Raw genomic sequence first — 23376 nt, forward strand, 5'->3', positions numbered from 1 at the left:
GCAAGTTCTCTACATTGTTGGAGACAGAAACATCCGTCCCACGTTAGGGACAAAACCAGGACGCGAAGGAGCTTGAAGAGCCCAACAGCAACTGTGCTACTAAGGTTTGCAAAGTAAGTGGTGATTTGCTTCTCACGCATTTTTGTTATTGTTTTTTGCATATGTGCCTTTGATGGGGGTGCATTGTTAATCTTTAGTTTAAGGCTGATGAAACAGAAATTTAACATGAGACAAAAATGTAGGATGCCAACAATCGCCAACAGTGATGGATGGGTCTGTGTGTGCCAGGGGTGCTGCTGAGTGTTTTGGTCCTGGCAATGACCCCACCACCCCCAGCAGATGAGGAAAGCAAGGGTGGGGAAGGTGATGACTTCCAGGGGACACAGTGAGTAAAGGGAGGAGTGGGTGCACACCCAGGGGGGCCTGACTCCAGGGCCCCTCTTAAACAGGGCTCTTTCCACTGGACCCCGGAGGGCAATCCCCAGCCATATGGGTTGAAATTACCACACGGAGTGTTTTCACTGAATCTATGGGAAGAAAGATCTGGAAAAGGAACAGGGAGGTAGGGAGTGTGAGAAGTGTGCACACGGGGCGGTCCTCTGCCACACGTGCCAGAGGAGATGAAATCAGACCACAGATGTCCTCGGGAACACAGAGGGCTTAGGGTCCTAGGGAAGCTCTTTGCTGTTTAAAACAAGAAAAAAAGATTGAGAACAATACCTTGCCTGCATTCAGTTCAGAAATCGCTGCCAAAATCTGCTGCCTGGATCCATCTGTCTTAATACCCAGCTCCTTCAAGTCACCGTCGGTGAGCGTGAGGAACGCTTCCATGTCCACCTGGAAGGAGAGAAGGGGGACTTCATACCATCTGCTTGGTGCCACACCTCTTCCCCCCATCCACACCAGAAATATGATTATGAGCTATTAGTGCTTATTAGCAGTGAATTAATTATGATTCACTTCTTCCAATTCCTGACTTTATGATGACAGTGTAGTTCAAAGTATTATTAAGCACTAACTCTCCTCAGCTCTAGGCCTGAGAATCCCAGGACAGGTGCACCGTGGAAAGACCCCGACCATCTAACAGGAAAGGGGAGTCTCTGAGACTGTAATTTGGGTGGCCGGCGTGCTGCAAGTCCGAGGCTGCTCTTAGCAGGTTGATCTCAATGCTGCTGCACTTCCAACAATCTTGGAAACCACATATATGGCGGGATGCAGCACGTTTTCCCCCAGAAGACCAGGGACATGCAGACTGTGGACAAACAGAGTGAGCAGATCAACTAGCAGAAGCGATAAAGGGAAGAAGGGCCACGGAGAACCAAAGTGGAGAAGGGCTCAGAACAGGGGCATCTCAAAGCCTCACAACCCTTGGCTGCAGATGACATGATTTTGACAGACACTGCCTACCCCTGGCTAGGTCAGACACTCCCCTCTCACCACGGTCCCACCCCCCATTTGTCCCCACGGCCAGCTCCTCGGCACCTGTCTGCCCTCTTGCCCAGGTGCCCCACCTCCCGCCACCCCCTTCTAACCGGAGTCTCCCTTCCTGTGAGTCTGCCCTCACTCCCCCACCAACCCTGGTCCACCACCCACACCAGAGGCCAGAGGCCAGAGACTGTGCTGGCCCTCGTCTGCCTCCGGACCACGGTGCACAGGATCACGGCCATGCCGGCCAGACCCCACCTGGTCAGGCTCCGCTCTCTGCTCCAGACGTGCCAGCCTCAGGCAGGCCCTGAACAGGCCAAGGTGCTGATGGCTCTCTGCGCATGTCTGCTCCCTCTTCCCAGACGCTCTCTAGCCCTGCTCCCCTCCCTCAAAGCTCAGTTTATGCTCAGCTGAGGCCTCCTCTGGCCCTCATTCTACAGACCCCCTTCCCTGGGCTCCCAGAATGCTCTGGGTGTTTCTGCCTTTGCTAGGTTCAAGCTCTGGTAGAGGGCCTGGTAGGGGGCAGAGACCTGAGTTGTGTTTGCTGGCTGACTGAATGACCACACCAATCAATATGCTACTGCATCCCCACCTACCCTGACCTTCTCAATCTCTGACCTCTGTCAACCCTGGGGGCTGCCAAATCCTCACAGCTCATTTTAGGTGGAGAGAACCAGAGACTAAATTCTCCTCACGTGAGTACTTCTGAAGGGTTAGCAGGATGAGGCAGAAACATCTGTGTCCTTTCAATATTCATGCCCTACTTTTTTTTTAGTAATAGAATCCTAGTTGTCAGCTAGGCACATTTCCATGAAGCTGAAGAACTATATTTCTGAGTTTCCCTTGCACATGAGTACATCAAGTGACAAACTTTTGGCTACTGAGATATAAGAAGGTTTCTGGTACTTTGAGGAAGTCTCTTTAAAAAAGGAGAGCATGTGTCTTTTTGCTATCTCCTTCCATCCTGCTGCCTGGAATGCAGATGTAATGGCTGGAGCTCTAGCAGCCATTCTGGACTTTGAGGATGAGGGCCATACACCCTAGTGATGGTGGAGCAGAGAGCTAGAAGCAGCTTTGATGACTCACCTGAACACTCTCTGTGGGGGAAAAATAACCTTCTATTTTGCTTAAGATACTATTATCTAGGGATTTTTCAATATATGTAGCCAAACCCATCCTACTACAGGTAGAGAGATGAAAATTAGTCTGTCTCCAGTTTCAGTATGGCAGGATGAGAAAATGTATTAACTTTATTCTTCTTCCAAATTCTCAACAAGGACTTAAAACATATAATAATAGAGAGAAATTTTTATGAGCCCTGAAAATGAGGGAAAAGTACTATTTGCATGCCAGGTACTTTAAGGAGTTTCTTAAGGGACTAACAAGTGCTCTGTAGCTGTGGGGATGGGTGCAGAGGTGAGGGCAGGGGCAACGGATGGTGTTAAAACCTGAGTCCCATTAAAGCCTTCAAGGGAACATGGGGCCTCTGTATGGACAGACAGCAACTCCCTCACAGTGCTACCTAGCTTATACGTTGTTCGGAGAGGAGCTAAGCGCAGGGGGGACAGCTGAGCTGGCTCCTGACAAGGGCACTGCCTCAGCTAACCTCACCCCACCCAACACACACAGAAATCCTCCAGCCAGTGGCTCCCAGCCCTCCCCACAGTGTTGCCCCAGCCTCAGCACCCTCCCCGATTCCAGAGGCTGTGGACTTTCAGGTAGGGGAGTGAAGACCACAGCAACTCTTCATGGTCTCCCTTCCCTCTAAAACTCTGAAAGCATAAAATTTCATCTGGAACACACCTCAGTTCCCTCTAAGGGAGAGCTGCAAGAACCAGAGAATGGTGAATGAGCGGTGTGCCCCCAGACATGCCGGCTCCCAAACAGGGGTGCAGCTAGGAACTCAGGACAGATGTTGCCTTGTGACCCAGACGCACCGCAAGAAACAGAGGTACACCTTGAGATGTGTTCCCTGTGCGCTCCAAGAGGGCACGGAACACAGCACACAAAAGCCAGCTGCCAGCAGGGCACGGGGGAGATTTCTTGGCACTGAGAAACATCGCTGCTGAGGTTTAAAATGCCAGAGAGGCAGGAAGGACCTGCTGGATACAGCAGGAAAGCACAGGAGGAAGGAAGCCTCTGCACTCGGTCTGCTGCTTGAGACAAAAGGCAAACTCCTCGGCAGCATCTCAAGCTTGTCAGGGTCAGCGAGTGATTCTCAGGACTGCTACCGTAATGACGACAGTTGTCATACACTCGACTGGGCACCAGAAATACTCCAAACCAGTGATCATACCCTGGTGGCTAGTGGGCCCGCAGCGGAGCTTTATGTGGCCAAAATGGTAAGTTTTTTTCAAAAACGTATTGAGATATAATTTACTTATAATACAGTCCACCCGTTTAAAGTGTACAACTCATGAGGAATACATCAGCGGTACTGGGACAGCGATAGGACAGGACGGAGGGCAGCTACGCTTGTGGTGAGCACAGTTAAAGGATAAGCTCGTCAAATCACTAAGCTGTACACCTGAAATTAATGTAACACGGTGTGTCAACTATACGCAAAGAAAAAATTTTTAATTAAAAAAAGAAAGCATACGAGTCAGTGATCTTTAGTATATTCAGAGTTGCGCAACCATCACACTCCATTTTAGAACATTTTCATCACTCCAAAAAGAAACCCACAGCCATATAAGCAGTCAGTCCCCATTCTCTCCTCCCCCCACTCCCTGGCAACCACTAATTACTTTCTGTCTCTACAGACTTGCCTATTCTGGACATTTCACATAAATGGAATCGCACCATATGTGGCCTTCTGTGTCTGGCTTCTTCGCCTCAGCATAACGTGTTCCAGGCCTATCCGTGTCGTAGCGTGTGTCAGCACTTCCCTCACTTTTGTGGCCAAATTACATTCCACGGCACGGCGAGAACGCATCTGGCCATTCGTCAGCCGGTGGGCATCTGGGTTGTTTCCCGCTTGTTGGCTATTCTGAATAATGCTGCTGTGAACATTCGTGTGCAAGTGTTTGCGTGGACATATGTTTTCAGTTCTCTTAGGCACACACCCAGGAGTGGGACTGCTGGGTCACATGGTAAATCTATGTTTAACATTTTGAGAAACCGCCCAACTGCAGAACGGTCATTTAAAAAAAAAATGTGACTGTGAGCGCTTTTAAGCAAAAGGAACCCTCTCCGATTAACACAGACATCCTATATCCAGACACTTAGCATGGCGTGATTAGGATTTGCTTTTCGACCCGCTTTAAATCTAAAATCCTGCCAGCTGATCCCCTTCAACAGATGTGTGTTCAGGACAGACACAAACTTTACTAGTGAGAGCAGCGCGCAAAATCCCCAAATTCTATTACAACAAAACAAGCCAGAAGGCCCCCAGGATTTCACTGTGATGAACTGAACTAAGTGTGCTGAACACCAACTCCATTTCCTCGGCTGTCTCAGTGAGAAAGATCAATCTACGCCTGCAGGATGAAAACCCATATATTTACGATTTTTTTTTTTACAGTAAGATTTAGATGGACATTCAAAAGTAACATCCTTACCTCTTGCTCCTCAAAAATGGGCTGATATTTCTCAAGTGATAATTTCTTAAGGATTCCAGTCAGTTCATCTTCGAAAGGAAAGATGTGAAAAGATATTTTAGAATTTGGCAAAATGCATCAGAACAGTGGTCTTCAAACTCATGAAGCAGTGGCAACTTTATCGCAAATGAAATGTCACAGGAAAACCCAACACGGGAAGCGGATCTAAGCTCCGCTGGTGGGGATGCAGCTGGGGGCGGGTCCGAGCCACCTGTCAGCCACGCCTCCCCTCAGGCCACGCTCTTGGCGTCTCCTCAAACCCCAAAGTGGGTGGTGGAAACAGAAGATGGGGAGGTTCATGGCCAGGTGACCCTCCGATGGCCACAATCCCCAAGATCTTGGAGTTCTCTGGCTGCTGGGACTAAAACTCCACTTTCTGCCCAAGAACAGCTTTTAATTATGATTTCTTGACTGCTGGTAGCCGCACCTGCAGCCAATGCTTACGCCAGCAAGTTGTCAGCGAGGCAGAGAAAAAACCTAAGAGAACGAGCAGGTGGCTTCAGACCAGAGCTGGAGTTTGGCTCAGTGTGAGGAGGCTGTGGGCTTCCCAAAGGACAGACGGACACATCTGAGGGGAAGAGCAGAGCCAGAGGGTCCCAGAGCAGGGGAAAACAGGAGATTTTTGGATAGCAAGATTTCAGAGCAGGGAGGGTGAAGAAAGGAGACAGGACTAGCATTGGTGGGGGGTGGGGGGGCTTGAAAAAAATCTTCATTTATACATTCAGCAGGGATTTACCAGACTAGGCACTAGGGACTCAACAGAGACCAACACAGATAAGCGGGCTGCCAGGCCAAAGGCAGTGAGGACGAATGAAGCAGGGTAAGGGTAGATGACAGGGGATGGGAGAATGTTGTTTATACAGAGTGTGGTTAATGTCGGGTTCCTTATAAGGTACCATCTGAGCAGTAAATGAAGGAATGAACTGTGTAATACCAAGGGAAAGATCAGCAGGCAGTATTCAGGCAGAAGGAACAACAAGTGCAAAGGTCCTGGGGCCATGGGTACAATTCACAGAAGTGTGGATGGGAGGTTAGGAGGTCTGAGTTCCTTTTTTAACTCATTCATTCAACAGTAGCTACCAACAGGTCTACTATGCGCTGGCAGTGCAAGGATGGGAAGGTCTGTGCTGTGAAGGAGCTCAGTGTGGCCTGGAAGATAAAATGATGAGGCTGATACACCGGGAGGCACCCTGCACATGGACAGCCCATTTGCTCTTTACAACAACCCATGAGATCCATCCCGTCAGCGTCCCCATTTCAGATGAGAAGCGAGGTATAAAAAGGTTGGCTACCACATCTTGGATGAGATCATACTGCTAGTCCGTGGCAGAGCAGGAACTCACATCAAGTGGTCCAGCTCCCAGGCCTGTGCTACGCACCCCACCCCTTCTGCCACTTCTCTCACTGGTGACAAGGGCTATGATGAGGGGTATCAACAAGGGGATCTGGGGACAGGAAGGAGAGCCGACCCGCCTGAAGGACTGGAAAAGGCTTCACAGAAGAGTGCTACTGAGCTCGGATGAATTGAGTCCCGGTCCGCACAGAATCCACTGATAGTTTCATGATGCCAAAGCTTTGCTCCTGCTGTTCCCTCCACATGCAGCCTTTCCCCACAGTAGTGTGCTGTGGTTAACAACCGGCTCTCGGAGGGAAAATGTATGTGTGCACGTAGGTAGGTACACAAGTGTAGTGCAGATTTTACTGACATAAGGGACACGTAGCACACAATTTACATAGAATAATACACTGCACAATATCGTTTCTTACAAGTTCCACATCACCAATGCTTGCACGGCATTTCAGGCACCTCACGGAATGCTTTCACCGATTTTTCATAGCCAAGGACTACAGTTCCAACATGGGTGCTGCTGGATAGTTCCGTTTACGGGAACATGTAAGATGAAATGGAACAATGAGGACGCACATAGGAACCTCATACGAGCAACTCTGCTGAGTGAGATAATGGTTTTAAAATCCTGAAAGAATATTTTCTCAATTTTTTGTGTTAGTCGCAATATAACGACACACTTGTAACTTTCGCCTGCACAATGAACACTTTCTCCAACATTGTCTGGATGACATCCAGATGCTCTATGAGACAACAAACCAAACCCTGCCTGGTGGTGTTCGCTGATGTCATGGAGTCAGTGCCCCCGCCCCGGCTGATTCCAAGCTACCAACATAACCATTGTTCCCGAAAGTGGAACTGGGAAGGGATGTGCATAGTAGCATATCATTATACAGTATTTCTACTGCGTAAAGAACACAGACATTAGAAAAATGTACTAAAAAATTAATACTATATTTTGTTGTAAATACCACATACCTTCAATTTAATGTAATTAGTATAATTACATAAATTCACATAATTTGACTTTTACTTTCTTTTCTTTGGCTTCTTTTATATATATACTTATATATTTGTTTTCATATAGATTTACATATTTATATATTAATATATATGACATATATATTTTATGTTTTTACATATATTTAATATATATCTTTATAACATATAAGTATTATATTTAATATACACACACAGGTGTTGTTTTGTTGTAATTTGACTTTTAATAGTGTGTTTAATCACTGACTTGAACATTTCCTATAAATTCGACAACTGACTCTGGTCCGCCGCTGCCCGGCCCCTCCTCAGCACTCTGGCCTGAAGGCCGGCTCTTCAGTGAAGGCCGCCATGGCACTCCGTGCTCTGCTAACACAGATTTGATCCCATTTGTGTCACAATTCTGGACTGCTGTTATGTCGCCTGCACCCGGATCCCCAGCCGGACTGTGAGCTATCCTAACTCCTAACGCCCAGCTCAGGTTAAGTCACCCACTACACACGCTTCGCCATTCCCTAGAGAGGAAGTCTCTCGAGGGCTGCAGGTGGAAAGATGGGGCAGGGCCAAGGTTTGCATGTAGTCCGCAACCGGAGCCACACATTTCCCACAAGAATGTCATAAAAAGTAGCTGTTTGGGGGATGTACTGCAGCTCAGTCCTGTGACAATCTCATGTCCACAGGACAAAGGTCCTGCTGCCTCAGGACATAGGAACTCTGGAAGGGGAAAACAAGGCTTTCTACACCAGAGAAATTAATCTAAAAAGAAATTGCTATCAGGTCCTCTTTTGTTTCTATCCCAACCAGGGCTTTGCAAACCTTTTTAAATGATGAGGGAGAGGGAAAAGAATGGGCATGGACAGTGCATACAGATACCCAGGCTCAACTCTGTTTTGGAGAAAGGTGGGGTAGGAGGACCTAACTGAACCTCTAGGAGTTTAGATTCCTCAAAGCCTCCAGGGTAGGAGAATTCATGAGCGGGGAACCTCACACTTCACATAGCAAACACAGTTAGGGAGGAACGGGGTTGCCAGTGACTCTGAAGCTGTTAATAAATGATGGCAGTAGATAGCACAAGAAATACAAGCGGCCCCCAGATACGGAGGATGCCAACGGCAGCACGCATTTATCAACTTGGTCCAGACCACAGCCGGTGCAGCCGGTTTCAGCTCAGCCCCTTCCTCCCGGCAGCGGCACCCAGGGGCCCTCACGTGAGCGGGAGGCCCCTGCACACCTGAGATTTCTCTCCCCTCTCAGACACATTACTTGATTTGCGCCTGCCTGGGCCCCATCCCTCACCAAAGCTCCGCTCCCTCTGCTGCCCCGCCCCCCATCCCCAGATCTCCAGAGGGCAGTTTAAAGGACAGGATTCTTCATCTCCCCTTGTCTTTTATCTCTTCCTATCTTTATTTGGGGCCTCGCAGCTGGGCCTCCACTCCCGCCCTGGGTCCACTCCATCATCCTTTCTGCATCACCTCCATGGGACGGACTTGCAGTTCACATTCTAAAGTTCTTCTGGTTACAGGGGACAGCGACTGCCTCTGTGTGCCCACCATCCATCCCCTCCTCCTTCTGGAAACGGCACTGTGATTTTCCTTTGAGGAGCCACTTCTCTCCGGGTCCGTAGGGCAGACCCTGACCCCAGCTACGAGGCAGACACATGACCTGTGCCTGGCCAATCAGCACATTCCACGGCCATGGACACACAGTCAAGGATGGGCAAACGACCCGTCATTGCAAATAGAGCCAAGGCAGGCCAACAACGTTTAACCGAGGATTTTGCTGGACCTAAGAAAGTAGGACGCTTTCTGCTGGTGTGACCAAGTTGGCAGGAAAAATAAGTCTGAAGTTCCTGGGGGACAACTCTGCCACCACGGAGAGAGGGCCTGCCTGAGATATGGAGAGAAACACTCCCAAAGTACCTGGATCCACACATGCCTGAAGCACACCCTAGATGCTTCCATTTCATGAGCCAACAAATTATGTTGTTTGCTTTTGCTTAAACCAGTTTGAGTGGACACTATTACTTGCAAATGACAGAATTCTGCTTTGTACAAGGTTCAGGGAAAGGTCGACGACTGCTAGTGGAGAAGCATTTCTACAAGTGCACGTTCGGGTATGTCAACAAAACTCTCCTGTGCTCAAACTAGCGGAGGGAGCGTACCATACCGTCAGCCCAGCAAAGGTAAAAATACAAGGTGGACTCAGGGAAGAAAAGGGATGGGTATTTTTGTTGGAAATTTTAAAAACCCGACTTAGGACAGCCATCACAGTGAAGAGCACCTGACAGGTCACAGCAGCGAAGAGGAAAGGGAGGCATTTCAGGGCCTTGGGGGACTCACCCTCATCCGTGATGGTGCCGCTGCTCGAGCCCCCACTGCTCTTGGACTGCCGATGGGAAGAAGACGAGGACACTGAGGACTCGGCCGTGTGCCCTTTGGGTGAAGGGGACGGTGTGAGTGTAGGGGAGGTGCTTTTGGAGGTAGTGGAAGTTCCAGATGGAGGCCTTTTGCTCGTCTCCAGCTTCTGCCGAAAATAATAAGACGAATATGTAAGCCATTACCTGGAGGGTAGAGCGATTAAAACAGACACCTGACAGGGAACACGGGTGCTATCTGACTCAGCAAGATATCCGACCAGGACTCCGAAATCTGCTTTAGAACACATGCAAAGCCGAAACAGCGTTGCCAGCACAGTCACAGGAAATCCTCCCCTGGAGCAGAGAGGCAGGGGGTAGGGAAAAGTGGCATTGGAGGAGCCAGAACCCGAGCGCTCATCCTGCCTGTATGGCTGTGAGCACTGTGTCCTTGGCCAAGTCCCTTTCCCTCTCAGCTAACCCAGCTCTAAACGGAAGTGTGGCTTATAAATACACCAAGTCCCTCTCTGCTCCTGATGTCCCTTCATCTCAACCAGTCCTTGCCAACCTTCCACTAAAGAACACATCATTCCCCCTCCTTTGTGTGTCATTTAGCTTTAAAAAGGGCACCTTTTTATTTTTAAGTAATTTTAGACGTATAGAAGAGCCGCAAAGACAGAACAGAGCATTCCTGTGTATCCGTCAGCCTGCTTCCCCGGATGTTAACAGCTTACATGACTACAGCACAATCATCAAAACTACGAAATCAACAGTCGCGTAGTACTATTAGCTAACCTACAGACCTCACTCGGATTTCACTGGCTGTTCCACTTAAGTCCTGATTCTGGTCCAGGATCCCAAGTTGCACTGGCTTATCATGTCCCTCTGACCTCCTCCAACCTGTGACAGCGCCATCTTTCCTTGTCTTTCACGACCTTGACACTGTCAAACAGTCGAGGTGTTTGTAGACTGTCCCTCAGTTTGGGTCTGTTGTCTATTTTCTCATAATTAGATTTGCTTATGGATTTGGGGGTTGATGACCCCAGAGGCCATGAGCCATTCTCACTGTACCATAGCAGGAGTCTCAAAGCACCCAATTCTTATTACTGATCACGCTGACCTTCACCACTTAGTTAAGGTGCTGTCTGTCCGGTTTCTCCATGGTGACGTTACTAGCATTTCCCTTTATAATTAACAAATATTTGGGGGGAGGGAGTAGATTTTGAGCTAAACATCTTGTTGCTCCCAGTAATTTTAGCATTCTTCAGTTGATCTTGTCTACAGCAATTACTACTGTGATGTTCTAATGATAGGAGATCTGCTATCTCCCTTATTCCTTTCACATTTATCATTTGGAATTCTGTAAGGAAGAGTTGCTCCTTTTCCCTGTTTATTCAGTTATCTATTCCTTATCAGTAATGGGCTCATGGATATTTATGTTATTCTTTGGGCTATAATCTAATAACTTTTGCTGTTTATTTTATGGTTGTGCAAATTGTTCCCGTTTTGGCCACTGAGATCTTTCAGGTTGGCTATGTCCTTTGGACATGCCCACCTTTTTAAAATTCTTTCCTTTTAATGGCTTCTCCTACTTTCTGACACCATAAAATGCTTTAGGCTCATCTTGTATTTTCATTGACCCAGCACTGGAATAAACCACTTCTCCAAGGCCCTGGTCCCTTTTCTTAGAGAGTGGTAGTTAGAAACCAAAATCTGGGTACTAGGTTGCTTGCGGTTACTGGGATGTCACTGCTTGTAGGTCCTCTCAGTGGACGGAGCAAGGAAATAAAGTATACTAAGCCATGTAACACATACCACACTTACTACTGTATCAAACTGTATATACATACACACGTATAGGCATGCATCCATACGGACTCATACTGACACTTCTGACAACAGTCCAACATCCACGGGGTTTGTTCTAGCGTTTCCCCTTTCATTCAGTCTCTGACTGTAAAAAAAGGGGGCTCGTTACATTTACCTACTTGTTCAACCCTCGTATATATGTAAAATATATATGTATATAAAAAGTATTATGTGTACAGTGGTTTCAGAATTTAGCCCGTATCCCTACAAGAAAAAAAATTACCAACTAGAGTCCTGTGTTTGGGTACGGTTACTTGTCTTTATTTGGCCTTACCATAGCCACTCGACAGTTTCCCCCCACCCCCACCTCCCAGCGTGTGGCTGTCAGTCATCTGTAATACAGTTAGATCTGTGGTCATGGTCTGCATTCCATCTTTGGTTCCTGGTTCATACTGTTTTTTAAAAATTTGCATACAGCTGAAATAACTCGGTTGTGTACAGTTCTCTGGGTTTTGATAAATGCAGAGCTGTGTACCTTACAAGAACAGTTCCATCACCTTCAAAATTCCCTTGTCCTGTCCTTTTCGAGTCAGTCTCGCCCTCATCCCAACCACAGAAAGAAATGATCTATTTTCCACCCCTAAGGTTTTGTCTTTTCTAAAACGTTGCATAAGTGGCATTATACGATATGTAGACTTTTGGGCCTGGTGCAGCAAACCGCCTTGAAGATCCATTCAAGTTACTGCACATAACAACAGCGTGTTCCTTCCACTGCTGAACAGCATCCCGTGGCATGGATGTACCACAGCTAGTTTATCCACTCGCCTGTTGACAACATGTCTCCAGTTTGGCGTGATTACGGAGAAAACTGCTATAAACATTCACAAAAAGATTTTGGCATGAACAGTTTTTGAAAATACACTTGGGTAAATACCTAGGAGGGAGAAAGCCAGTTCGTACGGTAAGTGCATATTTAGTTTTATAAGAAACTGCCGAACTTTTTCAAGTACTGTACTGTTTTGCTTTCCCACTGGCATCCGAGTTCCAGTCGCTCCATATGCTCACCAACACTTATATCTTTAACATTTTATTTTTAATTTTAGCCAGTCTAATAGGTGTATAGTGCTATGTCACTGTGGTTTTAATTTGCATTTTCCCCCAACAGCTAATGTTCAACATTTTTTCGTGTGTTTATTTACCATTTGTATATTTTTGATGAAGTATCCATTTGCTTATTTCTTAATAATTTGTTGGTTGTCTTATTGTTGAGTTTTTTTTTAAAAATTGTTTTTTAAATAGGTTTCATGCCGAGTGTGGAGCCCAACATTGGCTTGAACTCATGACCCTCAGATCAAGACCTGAGCTGAGAACAAGAATCAGACATATAACGGACTGAGCCACCCAGGCACCCCGCTTATTGTTGAGTTTTGAGAGGTATTTATTCAGTGGTTTAACAGGGATATGGCTAGGTGTTTTCTTTTTTATATTTACCCTATAGTGTTTTTTTTAACTTCCTGGCTCTGTGATTTGGCACTTACCATTAATGTGGGGAAATTTTCAGGCATTATTTTAAGATATTCCTTCTGTCCTACCATTCTCTCTGTCTTCACGGATTCTTACGACTTGTATGTGAGAGCACTTGATATTATCCCACAACTGTTTTGTTGTTGTTGCTGTTGTTCTTGTTTTTGAACTTCTGTTTTTCTTTGTGTTTCAGTTTGGGTGATTTCTTCTACCCTGTCTTCCGCTTCACAGACTCTTTCCTTGGTGGTGTCAAGTGCACTGAAGAGCCCGTAAAGGCATGCCTACCTCTGTTACCTGTTTTCTATTTCTAGAGTTTTCATTTGATTCTTTCTTAGAGCTTCTATCTATCTGCTGAGATAGCTGTATGATCTTCCATGTTCAAATTTTCCATTAGAGCCTTTAACAATTAATTACAGTTCTTTTAAATTCACTGTCAGGTAATTCCAACAGCTGTATCATATCTGAGTCAGATTCTGATGACTGCTGTGTTTCTTGGAGTGCAGTTTTTCATGCCTTTTTGTAGGTCTTGTAATTTTTGGTAAAGTTGGACATCTTGACTAGGATAATAGAGGCTAAGGCAGTTTTAATGCATGGAAATGGGTACACCTCTCATTCTGCTAAGCTTTTAATGCTCCTTCTAATTACATCCCAGAGTGGAACAAGAAGTCCCTCTTTTAGATTTTGAAAGATTTTGTCATTTAGTTGCCTATATTGTTAATAAATTCTTCTTTCTGCTTTTTTATAAAGAAGGACATTCAATAATACACCTTCTGATTAAGCAGGAGGTAATTAGTATATCCTGATCGAACAGATTTATCCCAGCCAAAGCAAAGAAACATGATACTCTGGACCTCGTGGGCAGCATTATTTGGTGGGGGTGGGGGGACAGATAAATATGATTATTTGGGATGCCCTGAAATATATGAACTATTCCCTATGCTCCCAGTAAAGCAGACTGACTGTGTTAGCAGGGTCATCTCAACTCCTCCCATGTAACTCTGAGTTCTCCTGCAGTGCACGTGCTGACTTGCTTAAACAACCTGATTGGTTTTCAACTCATGTCCTTGGCTGTTGCCATGAGAACATAGCTAAGCCTGTTGTGGGTACACACGGCCCAGTTATCCTGGTCACCCCGGCCAACAGCCAAATGTGAAAGTGATCCCCCCAGACCAGAAGGACTGACTAGCTAAGTTTAGACTGAAATGCTGACCCCCAGGTTCACGAGCTAAAGAAATGCTTTTTGTTTTAAGCCACTAGGCTTTAGGGTGGGAATAGAGAGTTGAAAGACTCAGTGGGACTCTGGGCTTCCAGAGGTCTGGGAAGCACTGACACACACTCTGACCACCAACCCCCTCCCGCCCCCCCCCCGTCCCTGATTCTCCTCAGGTTCACTTCAGGCTGATTCGTGAACATGGTAGAGGCCATGCCTTGTGAATATTCCACTATTATGGTGGCGCCTGTCTTAAGCAAAATTCAAAAACCAGATTCAGGAGTTTCCTATTTTGAATACTAATTTCTAATTCTTCCTAGGGTGGTCTTTGACAAGCACTTCATGTCTCCATGTTGCTGCTGGAGCCTTTGACAGAAAGCCCACTCCTTGTATATCCTTTGATTTAGGACAGTGGTTTCTAAGAGGCCTGGGCTGGGCTGGCTGCAATACTCTCTGGGGGACAATCAGAGTCCTCACACCCTGTCTTGAAGAGTGTCATTCAGTTATGCTGGGTGGAGCCCAGAAATCTGAATTTTTAGATAGCTCCCCAAGCATACAGTTAGCAGTATCAGGTGATCACTGAACTGGATAGTTTCCCCATCTTTTGACACAATCTCCTCTCATCAGAATATACTTGTACATAGAGTATATATAATAGATGCAGCCAAGTGAGATAATAGTTAACTTACCATTTAGACGCCTACCTATTTTGAACACCAGTTAAAGGAAGCTAACAATACCTAACACATCATAAGATCATCCAAATAGAAACAGAAAATTTTAAACAACAGAGAAAACTATATCAAAGCCCAGACTAGAAGACTTACTTTAATTAGTAGCTCTGAGTTTCCTAGCAGCAAAGGCAAAAAGAGAAATACAATAATTATATAATTCTTTTTATCTGAGGAAAGAAAATGTATGAAAGTATCAGCAGAGATATTTTCCTAGAGCTGAATTCTAACGGGAACTAATTACATAGATTCTATTACACAAGTAATTTTCAACATAATGGAAAATATGCTAACATATAGGGAGAAACTTTTTCTAAAGCTATATTGCTAAGAGAAACTAATTATGTATGTCTGATTGCAAAAGGGACCTTGAAAAACCAAAAGTTATGTAACCAACAGTGGTGGGCAGAAAATACAGCCTATTTCTCAAACACCCATTAAAACAAAATCTCTGGAGGCACTTCTGGGCCGTAAGGGTCCAGGGGTGAGGCTTTCAGGTGATCTAACTTTTCTCAGGGAAAAAGCTTAAGACATTCAAAAAATATGAAGAGTGGGATAGTGCCTGGATGTGGGGTCCTCTCAGAGGATGAAATGGGCTACACTGAACCACTGGAGGGGGGCACCTGGAGGGCCACCTGGTGGAGGAGCCCATTTATACTCACCACCAGGAACCCACACTGCAGTGGTGGGGGGTGGCTCACTCCAGTAACCAACTCAGGTGGAGGGGCTTGGGAGGTGGAGAGAGCAAAGTCTAAACACACTAAAAGCATCTCCACTCCAGAAAGGCATTTGCGATTTCTTGTCCGTTGCAAAGTCCATACAGAGACTAACAAATGTGTTGACTGCTCTTGGGCTGCGTCAGTGCAGGAATGGTGCCACAGCAGAGAGGCGAGACTCTAACTCTGTCCTGTCTTCCAGCCTTGCTTCAGCTCTTCCCCTCTGGAGTGCTGCACGTGGTACCCCCTCACCCTGGAGCAGCCTCACCCCTGCCCCACCCCTGTCCCCTTCATCTGGCTCCTCATCCCTCAGACCCCCTGTAGGTGTCACTGATGCCCTCAAGCTTGGGGAACGGCCCCCATCTGTGTCCCCACAGCATCCCCCCTTCTCACTGCTGGAATCTGCAGTGATGGTCTGAGAGCGGTCACCCCCGGTTCACGGCCGCATCCTTATGGCTAGCAGCACTAGGCCCAAAGCAGCCGCCCCAGAGCCGTGCACAGTGAAGGAATAAGGTGGCAGCATGACTACTCCTGCTGGTCATGCTAGCACTTACAGCTGCCACTGGCTCGCCAGGTGCCAGGACCCCCTCGAAATGCTCAAGTATGGGGCTAAGATCTGATCCCAGGCAGTCTGCTCCTGAACCCACACTCCACACTTCTTGGCTTTAAGTTATGAACCAATGTACACAGTGTGAGGCTGAACGAGGCACCCGAGGGGCCCTGCAGACCAGGTGGGAGGCAGACGCATGCGTGCAGGGGGCTGAGGGCACAGGTGGGACCCCAGCAACCGCCGGCATGATCCAGCGCTCCCCAGAAAGCCCGGGAGCAGCCGGCTTGCCAGGGGCCTGTCTTAAGTCCTGTCCCACGACCGCAGCACTGCCCGTGCTCCCCAGCACGTGGGCCACGTGAGGACAGAACCCATGAGCTAACAGGACAGACAGACACAGAACACGAACCTTGCCACCGGGACCGCCACTGCCTGCAGGGGCGACTGGGAGTTCAGACGAGCTGGACCCTGGCGCTGGCCCAACGGGACTTGACTGGTGGCCGGGCTTCTGCTCCGATAATCCGGCTGCTTTTCTCCTCTGGGCAGCGATTTGTGACAGGACACTGTCTATGCTGCCACCTGTGGAAAGACAAACAGAAATGACTGCCAGGGGTCCGGGGTCCCGCAGCAAGGGCGCGGTGGGCTTCATGTGCTGACCTTGCTGACGGGAAACGCCCTTCCCAGATGCCCCCTGACCCCGTGTGGCTGTGGCTCCGGGCTGAAGACAAGACGACTGTGCGTGGAAACCGAAGGTGGCGAGGACACCGCGGCCATCATGCTCGGAAGGCATCACGGCGGGAGGTGCTGGTCGGATCAGCTTGTCCTGGCTTTCCCCACGCCACAGCCAGCAGGTGCGGCCTCCCGCCGGCACAGATGCCCCGGCCTGGCCTCCCACGGCAGCCCCCGCACTGCTCCTTCCAGCAGCTGCCCAGCCTGCCCGACCAGCGTGCGCTCTCTGACCCGCCTTCCAGAGCTTTACCAACACCACCCCCACAGCTCTGGCAGTAACTTCCTCCCCACCATACTCAGAGCGGACTGCCATGTTCCCTCTCCCAGTTGCCCCAAATCCACCAGCATCCTTGCATTACTGTGAGCAGAAAGGGGAGAGTGATAATCTCCAGGGCTAGAGGATCTGAGGGAGAACACCGATCACCAACGTGGGTAAGGCAGTAACTAGGTGCCATGTGCTGCTGTAAATATGTCGCGTGTATGAACAGTGCCACTCTGGAGGGCAAAGGGCAACATTGTGAATTCACTGAAGAATCCCTGAGCCACATCACAGAGGCAGACAGGGTGTGTGCAGTTGTTTCTGGGACTGTCCACCGAGCAAATGCAGGGGCCAGTTCACACCCGCAGCCCCAAGGGGCCGTCCTGCCTCCCCTGAGTGGACTTGCCTGGTACCCACCTGAGCGGTTATGCAGCTCCCCACCGTGCCTGCTCGAGCCCCCTACTCCACTGGAGCCGCCTGAGGAATGAGGTGAGTGGTTGAAGTTTCCAGAATTGGCGGGAGAGGCAGGGCTTCTGGAGAGAGATGGAAATTTAACGGGCCTGACAGGAGTCTGCAAGAATAAGGTGGGTGTTGTGGTTAGGGTTTGTTGTTGCCTCCCCTGGGCACACACAATCACAGCGAGGAAGGACCCAGATTCCACTGGCTCAGCCTTGCTGATGTCTGTCGCCCAGCACACGCTTGCCAACTGGTGCTCAGCCCACCAGGGGTCCCCTAAAAGATCTGAGTTCACTTCTAGCCGCTGCCAACCAGACCATTAGCTCAGGCTGTGCCCCTGTGACGTTGGCCCCCGAGTCACCCCACTTTCAGCATCACTCGACCCCTCCCAGAGTGCAGACTAGATGCAAGCCAGCCCCGCCCATTTTGAGCACCTCCAGGGCCAGGTTCTCACTCTCCCACTGGACTAGCTATTGCAACAGCCCCAGGAGGCAGCAGCAAGCAAAGGTCAGCCCCGTTTTACAGAGAGACATGGAGGCTCTCAGCTCTAGTCACTCATCACACAGGGGCAGCGCAGGGTCCTATACCCTCCCCTACGGTGTGGAGTCTACACACACGGAGATGATCTCCCATATGGAGAGGGACTACCTCGGGACATTACAGAGGCACGCCAAGGGCCACAAAGTCACAAGCCACTATGGGCAAAAAGCTAGAAGTCACACTCCTTGTGGGTCTAAGAAAATACCAGGAGTGCACATAATTGCCTCCTACTGTTTGCTCCTGATCATGGACCTGAGCAATGATGTAATGTGGAAGTTGGTTTGAACCAAGAACCTGACTCCTGGTCCCCGGCCCACGTAATGTGGCTGGGTGCTCTGAGCATGTTACTTCCCCTGTCTGGGTCCCAGTCTCCTCATCTACTAAAGGGAAGGTTGGATTAGATCAGGTCTTTAGGCTGTGCTCCTTGGAGCTCCAGGACTCCACAGAAAAGGCAGAGGACAGCGGCCCCTGCTTTCATTCCCTTCGCACCATGTTTTAATCTGTTTATAAAGTAAGTCCCTTTGTAGGATTCATGAGACAAAGAATAATGCTCATTTAAAAGGAAATAAAAGCTTTGACCTTGCTGGATTAGCAGGTCTGAGGTCCCTTCTGCCTGCAACACACCCCAACTTCAGTGAGTGGTGAGTGATGTGTCAAAACTCGTGCACCCGGTGACTTACAGCGTCTGTGCTCCCACCAGCGGCGCCCACGGGGGCGCCCCTGCCGGCTCTCTGGGACAGCACAGTCTTCACAGGCTCTGCCTTCCCACTGTGACATGTCCGAGACCGATCCGAACTCCACAGCTCAAAACTGGAAGGGGGTAAGAAAGGGGGGATGACTGCCTTCAGCTTGTCACTCGGGAGTCTGGGGAAGGGGGCTCCATTGCGAAGCTGAAAAAGACAAGCTTTGGGTTAGACAAGCCCCGGGGGGCTCTTCGTGGAACTCTCCAGGTTTCTCCTGAACCATTATTTAGCCCCTCATCCCCCCAACACAAACCCAGCCAGAAACCCACGGGTATCCTCTGCTCTCCTCCCAGTAACCCAGCAATACCCTTGTTTACTCTCCTCTAACCCCCAGCTTCTTTTGGGTCCATCACGGCAGCTAGAATGGAGATAGAGGGGATGGGGAGCTGAGGGGAGGCTAAAGGATGCCAAGTGTGCTGTGGTGGTGGGGGGGGAAGGGCACTGCAGGCCCAGGGAGCAGAATACAGGCAGGCCTGGCAGCCAGAGTTCCAGGACATGTGTGCAGCGCTGGGGGTCTCAGGAGGAAGGAGCAGGGCATTGGGGGGGGCCACTGGGAGGCCCAAGCTGGCTCTCTGTGGGCCTAGCAAACACTCCCTTCCCCATCCCACCACACCCTTCCTACTCCAGCCACACCTCCCACTGCTGACATTTTTAACTGTAATTTTATATTTTGAAAATGTGATTTAGGGTTAGTATAAAATCCACACAATGATGACTGGTGGATTGTCAAGGAAAGGCATTCGCACGGTCCACACTAACTTTAATTAAGAAAAGACAGTGGACTTGGTGCCAGATGGTGCCTTGCAGGGAAGGGCATCCCACAGCTAAACCTGCCTCAGGAGCCGGGCAGGCGCGCATCTCCGCAAGGATGGCTGCAAACGCCCCCTCGGCAGGGCTCCCTGGCCATCCTCCATCTGGGGAGGGGCAAGCCGGTGCACTGGTGCCTTCCACTGGGCACGAGGAGGTGGCAACAGGGACGTGCCCAGGCAGACTGCGGTCGGGCATCCTGAGTCCCACCCTGGCTGTCCTGAGCTTTTCTGAGAGTCTGTGAGCGGTGCTGTCCCGTCTGGACCTCAGCAACCTCATCGAGCAGTGGGGATCGGGCTGGGAGAGGACTAGGGATGCTCACAGCTGCAAACCCACCACAGATGGGCATTTTCACTCCTTGCGGACAGAGTCTAAAGTGTTGCAAACTTTCTGGAAGTCAATGACATTCACACCCACTGACCCAGAAATTCTATTTCTATATATTTATCCCAAGGAAACAGTCAGGCAAGCAAGGGAAATTGAGGCATAAGAATATTCATCAGATCTGTGAAAACAACAAAAACTAAAGCCCCTAAGTCCAACAGGTGAGCCTTCACTGGTTCATGAGGCACATCCCCATGCTGGAATGTCGTATCGTGCAGTCATTCAATGTGATGTGGCTAAAGCGTGTTTAATGCAACAGGTGGTCAGACGAACTGGGAGGAAGTCAGGCTCAGCACAGTATGGGGAAGAGAACAGCCCCGACCTCACAGGGATGCCGGGGAGACTGAATGAGTGACTATATGTTAAGTGCTCCGAAGAGTGGCTGGTGCTTAGTAAGGGCTGGGATGTATTTGCCGTTGTTATATATGACATGATACACTCGGAGATGCTAAAAAACAGCTAGAAAAATACTCAAAAGACATATAGCACAAAATGTCAGTCACGATCACGTGTCATCAAGGATGATTTTATGTTCTTCTTTCTACTTTACTGTATCTTCCAAAATTTCAGTAACAGCCCTTGTCTTCATACAAAAGTAATTACTGCTATTTAATGAGATTATCAAGTGTCGGGCAGCACAAGCTCCGCCCCTTGGTAAACTGGTCTAAAGACACAGATTCATAGCTATTGCATAGCAGGGCGGGGCGGAGAGAGCAGATCCCTGTCAGCACTCAGCCCGAGGTGGGGGTGCCGTGGGTCCCTGAGGCAGCTGAGGTCTTGGGGATGCGTCTGCTCCCTTCTCCTCTCCAATACTGCCCTCTCCTGGTCAGCCTCCAGATTAGGGTCTTAGAGCTAAATGGACTTGAGTTCAACCCCAACCAGGAGGCTCGCATTTCAAACAAGCGCACGTGAGGCCCAGAGAGGTGAAGTCACAGGTCCAAGGCACACAGCAGATAACTGTGAGCTCATTCCGGGCCAGGCACGATGCTAAGAACTTCCTGGGAATAAACTTATTCAAAGAAACAACCAAGAGGGATAGCATCCCTTAAACCAGAAACTGCTAACTGTCCGCCGGTATCCATTCTTCCACATCTTCCTTAGTAGACACCCCTGGCATTGCGATGGGACACAGCCACCTGGAACAGAGACTTCATTTCCCAACCTCCCACACAGTGACTCCCATGTGACTACATGCTGGCCGAAATGATATAAGTGGAAGTGATGGGTGAGTTCCCAGGAAACTTTAAAGACACCTGGTATGTGCCCACGGCCACTTGTTTCTCCCCTCATCTTTCCTGTTGGCTGGAATGGGGCAGTAATGGCCACAGCTCTGGCAGCCATCTTGGTAACAGAGGCCAAGAACGCGTAGAAGGAAGAAGGTCCCTAACTCCATGGGTCAGCGACCAGTCCTGAACTGCACTTGAGAAATAAGCTGCTGTCTCATCTATGCCATTGTCATCTGAGGACTTCTGTTACTCATAGCCAAACTCTCCTAGATGAGGAGACCGAGGCCTCACAGGCTGGAAATACAGCCTCCTCTGTGACTCCTCTCCCCCTGACTCCCCATAACCAAAATGGTGAGTCCATTGTCCATCAAGTCCTAGCCTTCAAAGCCCTGTCCTCAGTGCTGTCTCCCTGTGAACACCCTCAGAGCTAACATCTGGCCCCTGCGCACCAGCGCAGCCTTACTCGCGGTTTCGGGCTGGCGTCTGTTCTAATTCCTTAGTGCCACAGCCGGGCCCGGGGTGACGCTTTTGACATCAACCCCATCTGTGATCACCACGAAGACAGACACATGTCTACATCCAGCCTTGGAAATCAATCAACTCATGACGGGTAGAGACCTGAAATGCTTTTTGAAAAGCCCTACACTCACCATGGTTGTCAATAACACATCTTCTTTGTCTCCTCTCGTGCTTCCAGGACCTGAGAGACAAATGGAAATTTCCTGAAATGATCCCCCCCAATCAGGTTCACAGCATGAGGATGAGTGACCAGACTGGCCTTCATCCTGGAAAACCAACTCTCCCAGGTGATTAAATATTTAATAATAATTGGTATTCAATATTTGAATGGAAGGAAAGCATTTAAAAGGCATCTCTCAAAGCATGTTTTCAGCTTTTCCATAAACCGATGCCATGCCCGGTCAAGACAGGGGTGCACCCAGCTCAGTAGTCTGTCTCCAACCGTGCTGCTGAAGGAGCTAGTCTGCGTGTGGGGAATCTGGGAGAAGGGATGTGATCTAATCAACTGTCCAATCAGTGTGGGGCCCTGGCAAAGTCATCCAATCTGTTGAATACCTCCAGTGGTGGGAAGCTCACTACCCCCCAAACCTCCCACCAGATAACTCGTTCTATTTCAAAACCCTTCCATTGCCAGAGACCAATCATGTTGGACAGGTGGGAAAAGCACCTATCAGAGGCAAGAGAGAGGCAGTAACTGGCCTCAGGTTCCTCAGCAGGGTGTGTGGGACAGAGACCAGGGACTCTTGCCACCAACGTCCCCATTCTATCACGCTGACTGCACTGGTGTCCCTGCCTGTTGGTCCTTCCTCAGACCAGCCACTTTGCTCCTGTGTCACATCCCAATAGCATCTCACCTCTGACATCAGCCCAGGAGGTAGGACCAAGGGCAGAGGATTTGGGTCTGACCGTTCCGGAAATTCTACAGCACATACAGTGTTTTCTTACCGTTCTCTTTCATTGTAGGGGCCACATCATGAATGCCCGGGCGGCTTGTCTTATCCTGGGGGGCCGCCCTCATTGTGGAGTCCAGCGCTGACTCTGGCTCATCACAGAAAGGCAAAGGCTGGTTGCTGGAGAGCCCACGGGGCAGGGTCTGCATCAGTTTGAGCTTCCGGAACCGATTGGACATTCGGTTCCACCAGGNNNCCAGCACTGCCAGGGAATGCCGAAGAGCAGGGGTCATGCTCCAGGAACACCCAGCCCAGGGATGGTGAGTACACTTCACATGTTTCCCCTCTGCTCTCTCTGGCGCATGACAAGTTTTCCAAATGGGCCTCCGCACCCTGTCCCACAAAGCCATGGTTCTCTCCAAATCCTTCCTGATGCAGCCCTTAGGGGCCCGCCTCTGACAGGGGACCCTATCTGCCACCCCTCATCTCGCCAGTCTCCACATCACACAGACTGAGAAACGGAGACCCAGATGGGGTGCCAACTTGCTCAGTGTCTTACAGTGAG

The 23376-nt window shown here is 49.1% G+C and overlaps 1 protein-coding gene across 1 annotated transcript in view; it reads right to left on the minus strand.

Annotated features, from left to right (window-relative positions):
• ANKS6 (ankyrin repeat and sterile alpha motif domain containing 6) overlaps nucleotides 1-23376 on the minus strand; it is a 44984-nt gene that overhangs the window by 9320 nt on the left and 12288 nt on the right. The window contains exons 7-14 of the mRNA XM_040631655.1: nucleotides 22867-23073; nucleotides 22053-22102; nucleotides 18923-19132; nucleotides 17664-17817; nucleotides 16668-16837; nucleotides 9708-9891; nucleotides 4986-5053; nucleotides 721-837 (exon numbers count right to left, since the gene is read on the minus strand). Coding sequence (XP_040487589.1) covers nucleotides 721-837; nucleotides 4986-5053; nucleotides 9708-9891; nucleotides 16668-16837; nucleotides 17664-17817; nucleotides 18923-19132; nucleotides 22053-22102; nucleotides 22867-23073 — 1160 coding nt within the window. The remainder of the gene's footprint in view (nucleotides 1-720; nucleotides 838-4985; nucleotides 5054-9707; nucleotides 9892-16667; nucleotides 16838-17663; nucleotides 17818-18922; nucleotides 19133-22052; nucleotides 22103-22866; nucleotides 23074-23376) is intronic.

Source organism: Ursus maritimus, unplaced genomic scaffold (assembly GCF_017311325.1).
Source record: "Ursus maritimus isolate PB19 unplaced genomic scaffold, ASM1731132v1 scaffold_17, whole genome shotgun sequence".
In the NCBI taxonomy this organism is placed as follows: Eukaryota; Metazoa; Chordata; class Mammalia; order Carnivora; family Ursidae; genus Ursus; species Ursus maritimus.